The sequence below is a fragment of the Carettochelys insculpta genome, chromosome 9, assembly GCF_033958435.1.
Source record: "Carettochelys insculpta isolate YL-2023 chromosome 9, ASM3395843v1, whole genome shotgun sequence".
NCBI lineage: Eukaryota > Metazoa > Chordata > Testudines > Carettochelyidae > Carettochelys > Carettochelys insculpta.
This window is the reverse complement of record NC_134145.1, coordinates 10,224,360-10,238,657: the sequence shown is the minus strand read 5'-3', so window position 1 is coordinate 10,238,657 and position 14,298 is coordinate 10,224,360. Positions and strand designations below refer to the sequence as shown.

At 44.1% G+C, this 14,298-nt stretch overlaps 1 protein-coding gene across 1 annotated transcript in view; it reads right to left on the bottom strand.

The window, feature by feature from the left end:
- Window positions 1-4,685: 4,685 nt before the first annotated feature.
- RNF11 (ring finger protein 11) overlaps window positions 4,686-14,298 on the bottom strand; it is a 43,347-nt gene continuing 33,734 nt past the window's right edge. Inside the window, exons 2-3 of the mRNA XM_075002617.1 lie at window positions 11,359-11,528; window positions 4,686-6,101 (exon numbers count right to left, since the gene is read on the bottom strand). Coding sequence (XP_074858718.1) covers window positions 5,930-6,101; window positions 11,359-11,528 — 342 coding nt within the window. The 3' untranslated portion in view covers window positions 4,686-5,929. The remainder of the gene's footprint in view (window positions 6,102-11,358; window positions 11,529-14,298) is intronic.

Below are 14,298 nucleotides of genomic sequence, written 5' to 3'. Positions count from 1 at the left end.
AATTATCAAGGTTGGCAAATCAGATAGGAAGTTAGGGCTGGTGCAACACCTGTGTGCAGATTTTCTTGCCACAAGAGGGAGCCATGTGTCTACAATCTTATTTCCCTCCCACTCCAGTCTTTTACTCGCCATAGATGCACTTCTGTTTCAGATCTGAGAGGATGGTGGGCTGTAGAGATTTCAGGGTGCCTCACCCAAGTACCACCGTCTGCAGAATAGCTAGATTTCTGCAGCAAAGTTGTGAGTTAATGGAGTATTTATTTACTGCCCTCTTGGCCACTTCTGTGCAATCTCAGTGGAGGGTCTGGGGAGTAAGAGGAGAGCGAGTGCAATTTTTCCAAGCAGATGCCTGCATCCACTATGAGGGAGTCCATTCTCCTTGCATGTCAGGCTCCATGGTGATGCAATGTCTTGTAAACCCCACAGCTCCCTTTTCCCAGGAAGACAGTCTGCAGGAAGTTCCATAAAGGAGAAGAATGGTCCGACCACTCTGACCTTCTCCTGCAGGTTGGGAGAATCTGGCCACTGTCTACATGACCAAGTTTTCTCGAAATAACAGCAGTTATTTTGAAATAACCTTGGCATTCTCTAAATGACACACACTATTTTAAAATAAATTCGAAAAATAAGCCATATGGGGCTGTAATAGCACTACTTTGAAACAGTGCTATGTGCCCATAGACGCTATTTTGAAATGATAGCCATTTTGAAATGTCTCATTTCAAAATAGGATTGTTGTGTAGATTTAGCCTAATAGTTGGCCTTTTCTTCCCCTACAGAAGAAGTGAAATTTTTTCCCAATGCAAATGAATAGGTCAGGGCCCATACCCACGCCTTTTCACCATGCTGACTGGTTATGAAACATTCAATTCATACCCTTAAAAAATAAAAGAATCCTTGCAAACGTCTTTCATAGTTTAAAACCATCCAGTGGGAGTGTCTTCGCTGGCGAAAAGGCTTTCACAGTTCCACATGCTCATGTATGCAATGCTTGGTGGCACAGCTATATGATCTATGTCCGGGATGTCCAATACACTGTCCGTTCGCCACATGTGGTGACCTGGACAGTGTGATGTGGCATGCAGCTTCTTAGAGCCACACACACATGGAGTACCCCCCACCATTTGGTGGGACAAGTGCGTGGTGGCTGCAGCAGAGGCAGCTCCTCATGTGGCTCAGGGCCATGGGGCAGTTCAGAGCAACTTGCAGCAGCTGGTGGCTCGTGGCTCGGCTCCAGGCAGCTTGCACCTTGGCTTCGGGCAGTTTGGGTCTGGACAGCTCAGGGCAGCGGGGCAGCTCTGCTCTGGGGACAACTCTGGTGAGTCACCAACATTTTGCGCAGGGGGAAGGTACCTGGCTGGGGTCGGGGCCGGGGGGGGGGGGGGGGATAGGGGGTGTTAATTAATTCCAGCCTATTATGCCTGCTGTCTGTCTTTGGCCATTTTCGCCAGTGTGTCCCAGTTGTAGTTCATTCTCTTCCTGTCTACCTCAACAGTATGCCACCATATTGTCTTGGGCCTCCCATGTTTCTGTCATCCTTCAGGTGTCCAGTGAAGTGCTATCTTTACAATGGCATCTGCCTCCCTTCTCTTCACATGCCCTATCCAGCTCCAGCATATTCTTATGATGATAGGGGTCATGTCCTCCTGGTGGCATCGCAGGAGCAGGTTGTGGTGGGAGATTGTCTTTGGCCAAAAGATGTGGAATATCTTGCGAAGGCTAGTGGTGTGAAAGGACAAGAACTTGACAAGGTCACACTCTGTCATGCGCCAGCACTCTTAACCATACAGTAGCATTGATATGACACAGCTCTGGTACAGCTTAAGCTTGGTGTGGACATCATACTGTGTAGCTCTCTATACATCATTCATACTTCTGAGGACATATGTGGCCTTGCTCAGACTGCTCTGGATGTCGTTCTTGGTGCCTCCAGCATGATGGATGCTGCTGCCTAAGTATGTAAAGCTGTCTGTGCTTGGTAAGTCTGCGTCATCTATCTTGATTAGTGTAGGTGAATCTATGTTAAGAATCATCATCTCATTGTTTTTTGTTTTTATTTTGGCTAACTCAGTCCAACCTGACATCCAAAGTAGCATAGGTGTTGTGTCTTTTCCTGCGTGTGTTGATGGGTATGGGAAAGCAATGCAAGGTCATCCACAAAGTCATGGTCTTCCAATGTGGAATACGGTGTCCATCTGATACCCCTTGATGCATCTGCTGCTGTTCTCTGAATCACCCAGTCGATCACCATGTTGAAGGGTAGTGCAGACATGATGCATCCCTGTCTGACCCCAGTATTGACTTTGAAAGACAGATCACAGTATCCCGTGCTGAATATGAAGTTGGTGTATTTTAGCTATGTGAATTCAGAGCCTCCCACCCCACTCCCCCAAAACTCAAATTTAGGATCGTTAGTTATGGAAATAGTCGTATTATGCAACACCAGTGTACTTAGAATTTTAAAAATCAATTAATTTATTCACTATATTTACACATTTTAAACTAAAGTGGGTTTTGGGTTGGTTTTTTTTTTTGACTGCTCAGTTTTAAGTCTAGGCCTTCATGCCTTTTGTTATAATTTTGTTTATCAAACTGAATGCTTTTTTCCAGGCAGTTTGCATTGTTGAATTTTTAACACCCATACACAGTTTTAAAGCAAATGTTTTCATTATAAATTATTTGTTAATCTATAATTTCAATGCTTCTTTTATAATAAAAATCTAATAAATAAAGACTAACACTGACATGAAAAAAAATCTTTGAAAAGGGTTCATTTACCGATTTTTTAAATGTCTGGCCTCTCAGATGTGCTTCATGTAGTGAGTGAGAGAGAGAGAAACCAGAAAATATATCCAGCCTTGCTTGGGTCCTTAATTTTTGTTTGTTGGATTGCTCTGGGATGGAGTTGGGGTGAGTGGTTCAGTGTGCAGGCTGCCCCAGCAAGAGACTACCCCAGCCCTCTTGCTTGGCAGTAGCTTGGTGTCAAGTGAAAAGTGCTCCTTTATGCCTGCAGCAGCAGCAGGCAGAGCCAGGGGAGGGATGCATGTCTCCCAGCTAGGGAAGGTCCAGGTTCATCTGGCCCCTGTGCACCCCAGGAGTAAGGAGTACAGCACATTGTTCACTTTTCCCTCCCTCCCTACTGTAGGGCAACAGCTAGCAATGTTCTGCTATGAACTGGGGTCAGGGGGAGACTTCAGGACACATTGCCCTCCCTAAGCATACCTGGAGGGCGTGAGGCTTCCCAGCCAGCCCCTTTCAGCTTTCCAGTAATTCTGCCTCTGTTCTGTGAGAAGCACTCATTTCAGGCACATCCCATCTTCCTAGCACAACCAAACCCTGACCTTGCTGTAAGTTGTAAGAGGAAGCCATAAACCAGATTTGGTGGGCCTGGCTCTTACTGCTTAGGAGTTCTTAGACAGACAAACAGATAGACAAACTCTCTAAACAATCTAGTAGATATAAATTAAAGGCAGGGCAGGTTGAAATCAGGCAATGGACACAATGGGGCTGCCAGAACTGCCGTGCCTCTGGGTAAGGCAGGGTGTGGTGTGGCTCCATACTGATGGAAGGTGCAAAGATTTGGGATTGGGGCTGCCAGCCCTTGGTGCTGACTGGTGCTTTGGCTGCAATTTAAAAGGCCCAGGGCTCCAGCTGCTTTTGCTGCTCTAATAGTGGGAGCTAGGAGCCACAGGGTCTTTTGAATTGCTGGGCCCTGGGGCAACTGCTCCCTTTGCCCCACTCCACCCCTGCTGGCAGGCCTCAGTGCCTGTCGGTAGCGTAGGTTGCTCTGAACAGGTTTTGAATACCTTTAGCATTAATCTACACTACAGTGTAGATTTTAGCTGATGGGCTAATAAATAAAATATGTTGATTCTGCATTCTACGGACCACCCTTTAAAACCATTTCTGAGATACAATTGTTCTATAAACATACAGTTATCAAGTACTTGTGCGTTTAAATATAGTGTCACATCAAGCACTCAAACTATATACACACAGAACTATCAAAATATTCCTCTATTCATTGTGATTAAGTTCCAACTGGATCCGATTCTGCTAAATCAAGACTTCTCACTGTGTCAGTTTGCACAGGAAGTGTAAAGGTCACAGTAGAGCAGTGGTGCCCAAACTCTTCCTGTCACACTCCCACCACCAGTAGTGGAATCTGTCCAAATTTCCCCCTTGATTTCTGCGTGGTTGTCTTAGCAGAAGAACTGAAGGCAGAGTGGGGGATCTGGGGCTACAGGCAGAGAAGGAAGGAGGACAGCGCTGGGGGGGTGGGGGGCACAAAGTGGGGCTGGACCTGGGCAGTGGGCAGAGCAGGAGATGCAGTGGAGCTGCAATTGGGGTCTGAGCGGGGCACCCTCCCTGTCTCCTGTCCCCTTTTGGGGGTCATGCCCCCCTTCTGGGGACCACTGCAATAGAATATATTTGAGGAAAGATAAACATGTGCTAAATGGATAAAAAGAGCTACAATTTCTGCCAGGCTGTTTCTCCCAAGCACTTACCCTTTCTGCTTCAGAATTGTAGACACTTGTATCACTCCTACTTCGGCTGTGGCTATTTTTCCCCCTTGATCACTATGGAAATGTTAACATACGAATGTCACGTGCAAAATATAAAATACAGTTTTCTTACATCTGTAATGGCCACCATCAGGGTTTAACAAATACATTTCATTCAGAGACAGATACAGTATGTTTATTTTTAATTTCAATAACCTAAGAAAAACTACAGGAAGGAGAGATGCAGTACCCTTTTGCTATAGTCTAAGACATTTGGGGAGGGACTGATGGTGGTGGAGGTGTAACGACACAATAAGTAATCAACACAGTTTAATCTCCTCGGCCCCACTTTCATCATGTCCTGAAGCACAATGGTCCATTTTTAAACATGATAAATCAAAAATATTGATACTTAAGTTTAAATATAATTGTCTGATCCAAACTGAAGCAAATTAAGAAAACACAGGAAGAGAACAGCAGAAAAGGGTAAAACAAAATGTAACTGTCCAATCTGTTTAGCATCCTTGCATTGAATTGTCACCTACATAAAAAGGGATGGTGCATCTCCCTTTGCTTACAGGCTAGGAGATCACTTTGAATTCTACATAATCCTAACTGCAAACAAAATATAGCACTTTTAACATATTATAAATAAACTGGATTTCAAGCGGAGAGCCAGCCCAACTATAACAATACACTGTTTTAAAAGACCTAAGGCAATGGATTCCATTTCCACTGGAAAGAAAAAAAAAAGAATTGTGCAAACAAGCTTAAAACTATTTTTTGTGCCAGTGTTATAAAATGTAGCTTTTAATAAAGCCTTGACCCAAATGCCAAGAATTTTTGAAAAAAATCAGAACAATAGTAACTTTATTTTAGGAACAGAGAGAGAGCCATGTTAGTCTGTATTCTATCAAAACAAAAAAGCAGTTATGTAGCACTTTAAAAGACTAACAAAATAACTTATTAGGCGATGAGCTTTCGTGGGACAGACCCACTTCTTCAGATCAATCACCTAATAAATTATTTTGTTAGTCTTTAAAGTGCTACATGACTACTTTTTTGTTTTTATTTTAGGAAAAAATATTCTCATCTTGCTTCTAAGAAAAATCTGATGAACATTCACAGTTTTTATAACACTTTATATGATTCCTATGTCTGTTTGTAAAATCAGGCGTTAAAAGAACATCTGCATTTTTAAACACTGGGTCAAGGCTTTACATAAAATTGCTTCCTACTTTTTCTATCATCCCTAAAATATTAAGTGTTTCTCCAATATCTGCAGCCATTCAGGAATTGTTAAGGAAATGTACTTTTTGTGCATGATCTTAATTCCTAATCCCTGGCTCTTTGGGCTGAATAACAATGGAACAAACCCATTAAAACAGTTGATCTCCTGGAAGGGTCAGAGATAAAACCCTTGTTCAGTTATTTTCGTATGATGAAAGCAGTGCTGCATCAACTGGCTCCATGCAGGAGGGGCAGGTAAAGGATCTCATCAGCCAGTCATCTATACAGTCCAGGTGGTAAATGTGCATGCATGGCAGAAATCGAATGGGGTCCCCATAAACAAAGTCCATCATGCAGATCACACATCTGAGGAAAAAGAAGTTGGAGAAATGTTACGATACTCTTCTTTCTTTGGGAGGTTACGCAGCAGAATTACTTACTCTGCTACTATGAAATCTGTTTATTAGAGAAAAGCACCATGACAAGTTTATCATCACATCCACATCTGAATACATTTTGTTAATGAACCTAACAATGTTCCTTAATCCTATGCCCAACTCCACTGATAACAAAAATTAAAATAAAGATTAGCCTTGGAAAGTAAAAGGCTGAATTAAATTCCTCCACATTCCCTTGCCCCTCCCATAAACAAAAAAAATTAAATAAAACAATGAGAAATATGTGCAAACGCCCCTCCAGTGAATGGCCATGCTAAGGTCTGAGCTTTCTATACAGTAGAGTGCATCTTCAGCTCTTACTAATGGGATGACCTCTCTGACTCTCCCCATTTACAGCAGTCTGTTCAGCTACCATTGTTGCATGTATATAAGGCTCCCTGAGGTAGGGCCTTGTCATCTTTGCCTTGACCAGGTCTTAATGGTGCTATGTAAGTGAAAGTTGCACCTCTGTAATCCACCACTCTCGTGTCCAGCAACATACAAGGCCCAGCAGGACCACAGATCTGCCAGGACAAGAGAGTACGGGGCTGTGGCTGTGGCCAGGACAGGAGACCTACCTGCCACACGACAGCAGGTCCAGGATTGGAGTCCTCCCCTAGCCCCGCAGCAGTGTGGGGGGCTGGAAGCTAGAGCTCCCCACAGTCCCATGGCAGTGCAGGGGCCAGCGCTGGAACCTCCACCTGGACACAACAGTAGGCCCAGGTGCTGAAACTCCTGCTGTCCCGTGGCGGCAGAGGAGGAGCAAGAGCCTCCCACCTGCCCTGTGGGGCCAGGGGATGGAAAGTGAGCCCCCTGACATCCCTGTGGCAGCCCCAGAGGGCCTGGGCTAGGGCCACAGCAGCCCTCAGAGCACATCACTGTCTGGACCTCCCCTCACCCGGCAAACTCTCAGGTTCAGTACCTATTCTTTTAGTGCTTTTTAAAAGTGGAACTCTCCAGCCAGCCAAAGCTATGTCTTCCTTAAAGTGATTGAGTGATATGGCTGGGTATGAAGCTATTTGCAGTGATTGACTTATAAATATTAGTCATAGCTTCACTTAAAAAAGCCCAAGGTTTTCAGAGTTAAACTGTGGGACAAAACATTTAGGCTATGTCAACACTAGAAGCATCTGTCGATGCTTCAGTCTCCCAGGACACTCAGTGGCAGATTTAAGGGTGACAGTCCTGAAACAAAAAAATTTCAAAAATCAAATGGAGAGATAAATCTCTGAGCTGCAGTTTATTTGCAAATTTGACTCCATTAACCATGGATTAAACAGAGACTGGGAGTGGCTCGCATCTTACAAAGGCAGTTTCTCTGCTCTGGGTGCTAATATTTCCCCATTAGACTCTGACAAAGGCTCACATCACCCTGTCTGATCTGACTCTTTTTCCCCCTCTTTTGATAAGTACTGTTGATACTGGGCCATTTCTACCTGGCTGAATAGACCTTGTCAGCTCTGGCCCTCCCTCTTACTGGGACCCCACTCTTTAAACACCCCTCTGAAACCACACCTCCCAGTCAGGCATCTGATGAAGCGGGTCTTTGCCCACGAAAGCTTATGCTCCAAAATATCTGTTAGTCTATACAGTGCCACAAGATTTCTTGTTGTTCTCGAAGCTACAGACTAACACGGCTACCTCTCTGATACTTGTCACCATAGCCGTGTCTACACGTGCACGCTACTTCGAAGTAGCGGCACTAACTTCGAAATAGCGCCCGTCACAGCTACACGCGTTGGGCGCTATTTCAATGTTAACATCGCCGTTAGGCGGTGAGACGTCAAAGCTGCTAACCCCATGAGGGGATGGGAATAGCACCCTACTTCGAAGTTGAACATCGAAGTAGGGCACGTGTAGACGATCCGCGTCCCGCAACATCGAAATAGCGGGGTCCGTCATGGCGACCATCAGCTGAGGGGTTGAGAGACGCTCTCTCTCCAGCCCCTGCGGGGCTCTATGGTCATCGTGTGCAGCAGCCCTTAGCCCAGGGCTTCTGGCTGCTGCTGCCGCAGCTGGGGATCCATGCTGCATGCACAGGGTCTGCAACCAGTTGTCGGCTCTGTGGATCTTGTGTTGTTTAGTGCAACTGTGTCTGGGAGGGGGCCCTTTAAGGGAGAGGCTTACTGTTGAGTCTGCCCTCTGACCCTGTCTGCAGCTGTTCCTAGCACCCTTATTTCGATGTGTGCTCCTTTGGCGTGTAGACATTCCCTCGCAGCGCCTATTTTGATGTGGTGCTGCCCAACGTCGAAGTTGAACATCGACGTTGCCAGCTCTGGAGGACGTGTAGACGTTATTCATCGAAATAGACTATTTCGATGTAGCATGCACGTGTAGACGTAGCCCATGATGGATAACACTGTCCAGGCAAACGCAGAGTTCTGTGGAGAATCTGTTGACAGAATGCTTTAAGTGTGTGGCCGCTCCACATAACTCCTTCTGTTGACATAACTATCTAGCATGATCCTGCCAAAAAAAAGAGGCATAACAATCTACCTACAGAGTACTGTCGACAGGAGTGCACAATAGACACTTCTGTCGACAGAGAAGGCTTCTGGTTGAAGCTTTGCAGAGCTGCCATTCCGCTTTCTGGCACCAGAGGGCAGTGCAGTCTGGCAGTTCTCTGTCGACAGAGCAAGTTGTGTGTAGATACAATGTTGATGAAAGGTTCTGTCAAGATTCCCATCAACAGTAGCTTCTGTCGCCAGCGTGGACCCAGCTCTAGACTAAATCATCCTTCCAAAGCCCATACAAGTCCAGACAAACAACTTGCAAACTAGAAGGAAGTGTGTGAAGGCAGCAATCCTTCAATCTGTGCCACTGGCTCGCTTCCCCCAGTTACGTATAAGCCTCCTCTGCTGTGTCTAGGCTCCACAGCTGTGTGGGGAGGGGGGGGAGCTATTCTCTATACCCCACCCTCCTGCAGACAGGCTGGAGATTTCCTGGGTAAGTTAACACAAACACCACTGGCAATAGCTTTTTTGAGAGCTCTCAATGCTATGCCCCTGAAAGCACACAGAGCCCACACATGGGTGACTTTAGCCTCTGGCATGTCCTGGCACAGAAATACTTTTTATTCCAACTCCTCACTCTGTGTCAGCTACCCCTGGAGGGAGGAGCAACTCCCTTCCATTCTACAAAATTGGGAGGAGGCTGAATGCAAGCTCAGTTTCCAGTGTTCTGCACCGTTAAAATCCACATGGGGATGATCTGACTACCATGAATACTGTAACTTGTTCGATTAATGTAGAAAGACTCAAAATTGAAGGAGATACCACAACTACTGTGGTTCTCCTGGTCTCCATCTCCCCCTGCTGGGTCATTTCCTTCAGGCACTGACAACCACTGAAAAATAGCTGCTACTCAGTTCAGGTGTTACTGTGAAAGATTCCAAAAGGACACTCTTTTGGGTGTTTTTTTTTTTTTTCCCCCTGGAATAGTGTCCCATGGCAGATGTCACCATTTGAAGAATACAACTTTTAAGGAAGAAAATCTCTGGAATGGTGTCTTCTAGTGGCGTAATCTGACAATGCTGCCAATTCCTGTGATTTTAAAGCCAGAGCTCCTGGAATCAAGGGAGTATGTGAGAACCTGTTCGAAATCAACCTAAATTAAAATGGTCTTCAGCAGTGTGTCCACACAAAGCTGCACTGGTTTACCTAAACCAGTTTTTAAAAATCACACCTTTTAAGCAATGCAACTTTTGTGTTTAGGCCAAGTGCCTCTCTCAACTCCGCACCGCCCTCCTCAAGAGGGACTGTGGTCCGTGCGCCACATGAAGCAGCCACACTCACTCCAGCACACAGCAATCAGATGTGCCTAAAGCAAGTGTGCTGCTGTGACTTCACCTTTGACTCAGTGTTCTATCTGGACCCAGTTAAGAGTAGGTGAGCCTGAATCATAGGGCGTTCTCCTCTACAGGAGTCTCTTGAGACTTGCCCGATGCCTGAGGGGCAGAAGCTCAACCTCCATATCCCAGTATAAGTGGCTGGGAACCACCCAGGTACCAGAAGCGGCACACTCAGGGTGGTGAAGAGCTAAGTTCAAGTCTCAAACTTTGGCCCTTGTGCAGTAGCACAGTATTTCCATATCACTACACCAGGTCAAGAGAAATTCAGGAGAACTACTACAGCCTGACACTGAATGGGAACTATGAAGCAACACAAACTGTTGTTTAAAAACATTTAGATGGTATATAAATTCACAGGTTGTCTCACAAGCACAGTTAAGACACAGTCCATGCCCGGAAGCGATGATAATGTTAACAACACATGATAAGCAAGACATGGAACAACAGTTCAGGAAAGACAGACTATGTTTATTTTTGATGTGTAGAAGAAGGGAGGGCAGATGTATTATGAAATGGTTGAAATGAAGGGATTTGAAACACAGAGGGAGACAGCGATGAAGAAGACAGAGTTTTTTCCTAGAGCAGTGGCTCCCAACGAAGGTTCTGTGTACCCCTTGGGGTCTGTGAGAATACTGAAGGGTGTCCATGAAAAAAATAAAAGATAAATAAAAATGATCATAGAAAATAAGTTTTAAAGAAACAGCAAAGTTACAATAAATTATTATTTTTAAATTAAATTATCTTCCAATAATGTTACTAATTGTTGTCTGAAAATCTATGTTGTGGTTTTCTTTTTTACTTAATGAGGTGTACGCAGAGGCTAGAACTGGCTTTGATGGGGGTCAGTGAATGGTTTGGGGGCTGACCTAGTGAAAAGGTTGGGAACCACTGGTCTAGAAGGAAAGAGGAACATCATGGTGGGAAGGATAAAGTCTAAAGGGAAAAAGGAGACAGAAGGAACAGTGAGGCCTGGGAGAGAGGCATGCAGATTGGGAACAAGGGCAGAGAGGAACATACATTGTTTGGGGACAGGGCTAGATAGGTGAGAAATAGGAACTTTAGTTGATTAAGAGGCTAACAAGTGAGGTATTCAAGGAGTTGGATGATATAGTCTGAGCAGAGACAGGGAGGATGGCTTCCACCGTGGTACTTTGGCATCTAGGTCACCCCAGGGTACAGAATCCCCTGACTAATCAAGGTGAGGGAGACGGAGAATAAAACAAGGCAAAAAAGAGAAAAAAATTCTCCTCCTCCCAAGAGGCACTTCCCTACAGAAATGTGTTAGGAAAAAACAAAAGCCAACACCAACTTAGAACTACCCATTGGCGGAACTTACTCTCTAATCTTCTTCTCAGAACCGTCTCGGCCAGGGTCGTAGACTCCTTTAGGAAGGTGCTGGATAAGGCCTATCCTTTGCGCTATTCTAATTTGTTCCTCTTCTGTCAGTTGTGTTGCTAGCCGAGTCTGGCTGGGAGTTGGATGATAAACAGGTACTGGAACCTGCTCCTAAAATTAGAAGATAAAATAAAAAGTTTGCTTTGCTAATCATGTTTGCTGACATTGGTGGATTTTGGAATACATTAAACTTACTGTTTATACTGTTCCCTTTCGCACTGTTTGCATGAAGTTCCTTCTGCTGCCCTGCACATCTTGGTCTCAAACATAACATTGAGAACAGGATAAAGAGGGATGCCACCTTCTTAGAAAAACTGGCAAGGATCTATTTTGGGTCATTCTCTACCAGAGTTTCATTTCACTGCAGGAGTTATTCATAGATTAATTAAACACGTGCAAAAATGTCACATAACTTATATGTGGATTTAACTACTTGTTAGGTGTTCTGCAAAACTATAAAATATATTAATAAAATTTACACATATAAGTTGATGCACCTTCCCTCTGTATATTTACAGAGACTCATTTGTGCAATGGGGCCCAGTTTAGAGCATCAATTTTACAGAAGGATCTTTTATTGACTCTGCAATGACAAAATCATGTACAATCTATACAATAATCTAGACCCACAGACTTATTTTAATTTTAAATGCACTAAGTGGACAGTGGACATAAATTTTCCAATTAAATATCTGAACTTCCAATATCTATAGAGATATATTAGAGTCTGTCCATCTGTCTGTGAGTGCAGGTGTTCAAGAACTCCTCCTAAATGGCAAGGGATTTTCTTCCATAACACAGAAAGGGTGGGGACTGACAGGAGGGATAGTTGTGCTGTAGATTGATCACGGGGGTGGGGCAGCAAGCATGGCAGAGCTGCTATACTGCAGAGGGACCACAGAGGGGCGGCCACACCAGGAAGAGTAGCCAGTTGGGGCCAAGACCCTCCACATTGATTGCCAGTGGCCTAGGTAACCTATCCTCCATCCCTTAGGCACAGCACCAGATGGGAAGAGGGCAGCTGAAGCCAGTAGATCCATTGCCCTGGGAAAGCACCACCGGGGGCCATGACTGGCCCACACAGCCACCTAAGGAGCTCATAAAAAAAGGTGTGACACTACATATTGGTCTGTCATCCTCTGTTTTTCTTATAGTTCATGTTTAGAGGAAACTGCTGCATATTAATCATATAATATGAGACTCTATAAGCCTCCACACAGTAAAATGCACACAGTCCTTAGCACCTAACACAATCATCAAGAGTATCATATGATGCTCATTCATGTGACTTAGAGACAACACAACAACTGCAAACCCCAATGAGGCATCTTTTAAAGTATACTTATGAAGATACAGGTGTTAGCTCAACACATGGCCTTAAGAGTTAGAAGGTTACACACTGATCTTCTGACTATAAAATGAGACCTAAAGGAAATTCTGCTACATGACAAAAGTAGGGTGGCTCCAAAGTAAGAAATTACTCATGATAACCAAATGAAAATTGCCTTTATTAAGTGTTTGGTGATAACAATATAACAGTTATTAGTTAAATATATTTTAAACACCCCAAAACATAGCAAGCAGAAACATCTCTCAATTATTTTAGTCTTCGGGATACAGAGTGAAGTACTATCCTTATACCAGCAATACCGAGTTTGTTTATTATTCCAATCTCCTACCTCCCAATTACGTCTCCTCCCCTGCCCTCCAGAGAGAAGAAGAAAACAGAAATGATCACACACATTCCCCATGATACTAAGAAGCTGTCCATAACTCTACACTGATCTGGAAAGAGTGATCTTTTTTGCTTCCTGTGTCAGGTCTTCTTTGTACTACACTTACATGTTTGACATAGCCCATTAAGTCAAGCATTTACTGTGAGCATATACAATCTAACATGCTAGACAAGAATCTCTTCTCAGATTAGTAGCCTCAGGCTAAGTCTACATTGCCACTTTAATGCGCTGTACCTTTCTGGCTCAGAGGTGGGGAACAACACCCTCCCCTCGAGTGCAGCAAATTTCAGTGCCATAAAGAGCACTGCCAGTGCAGTTAACTGCTCCCCTCATGGAAGCAGTTTACATATGGCGATGGAAGAGCTCTCTTCCAATGCTGCTCCTGTGGCCATGCTTTCACTGCACTTTAATATAGAAGGTGTAAATGAAGCCTCAGAAGACGACAAAAAGGTGCTGTCTGTCACTTTTAAGCCAACAAACTAGTGATTAAAAAAGAGGGACACTGACCAGGTCCCACAAAAATGCACAAATCAAATCACTAATGTCTGGAAGTAACACTACACTATTCATGACTTAGAGTGCCTGAAGGAACCGTTAATCACCCCTCATATTATTATTCAAAGTTGGACCACCAAGGCCAACCCTTATGTAAACCAGTTTAGTAAAAACAATGTATGTAAGCACAGGGCAGAAGACTATTTTGCACTGACAGTGACCTCTTTAATTTCAAATTCATTTTTAATAGTGATTAAGGAAAAGCTTGTGAAATAGTTTGTGGTACTTAATATTTGTGAACAATACTTTCAGAATGTTCCAAAAATACTTTTTCATTGAATTTGAGAATTCCTATTTCTTTAGCCACGTTCTTAAAAACGAGGATTTATTTGTTCTTGGGCAGAGGGAGAAGGAGATTTAAAATGTCGGATGAAGAAGCAGATTTTAAATACAGGTTGAACCACTTTCGTCCCACACCCTCTCATCCAACAACATCCATAATCCAGTATAATTTTAGTTAGCTGGACGACGATTTACCATGAGTGTGGCCAAGTTTATCACTGTTCCATAAAGTTGGTTTATAGCCACCAGTCCTGCTTTCAATGTTCTGTGCTGTTATTTAGCTCTAATTTACCTCTGAGTATCTCCTA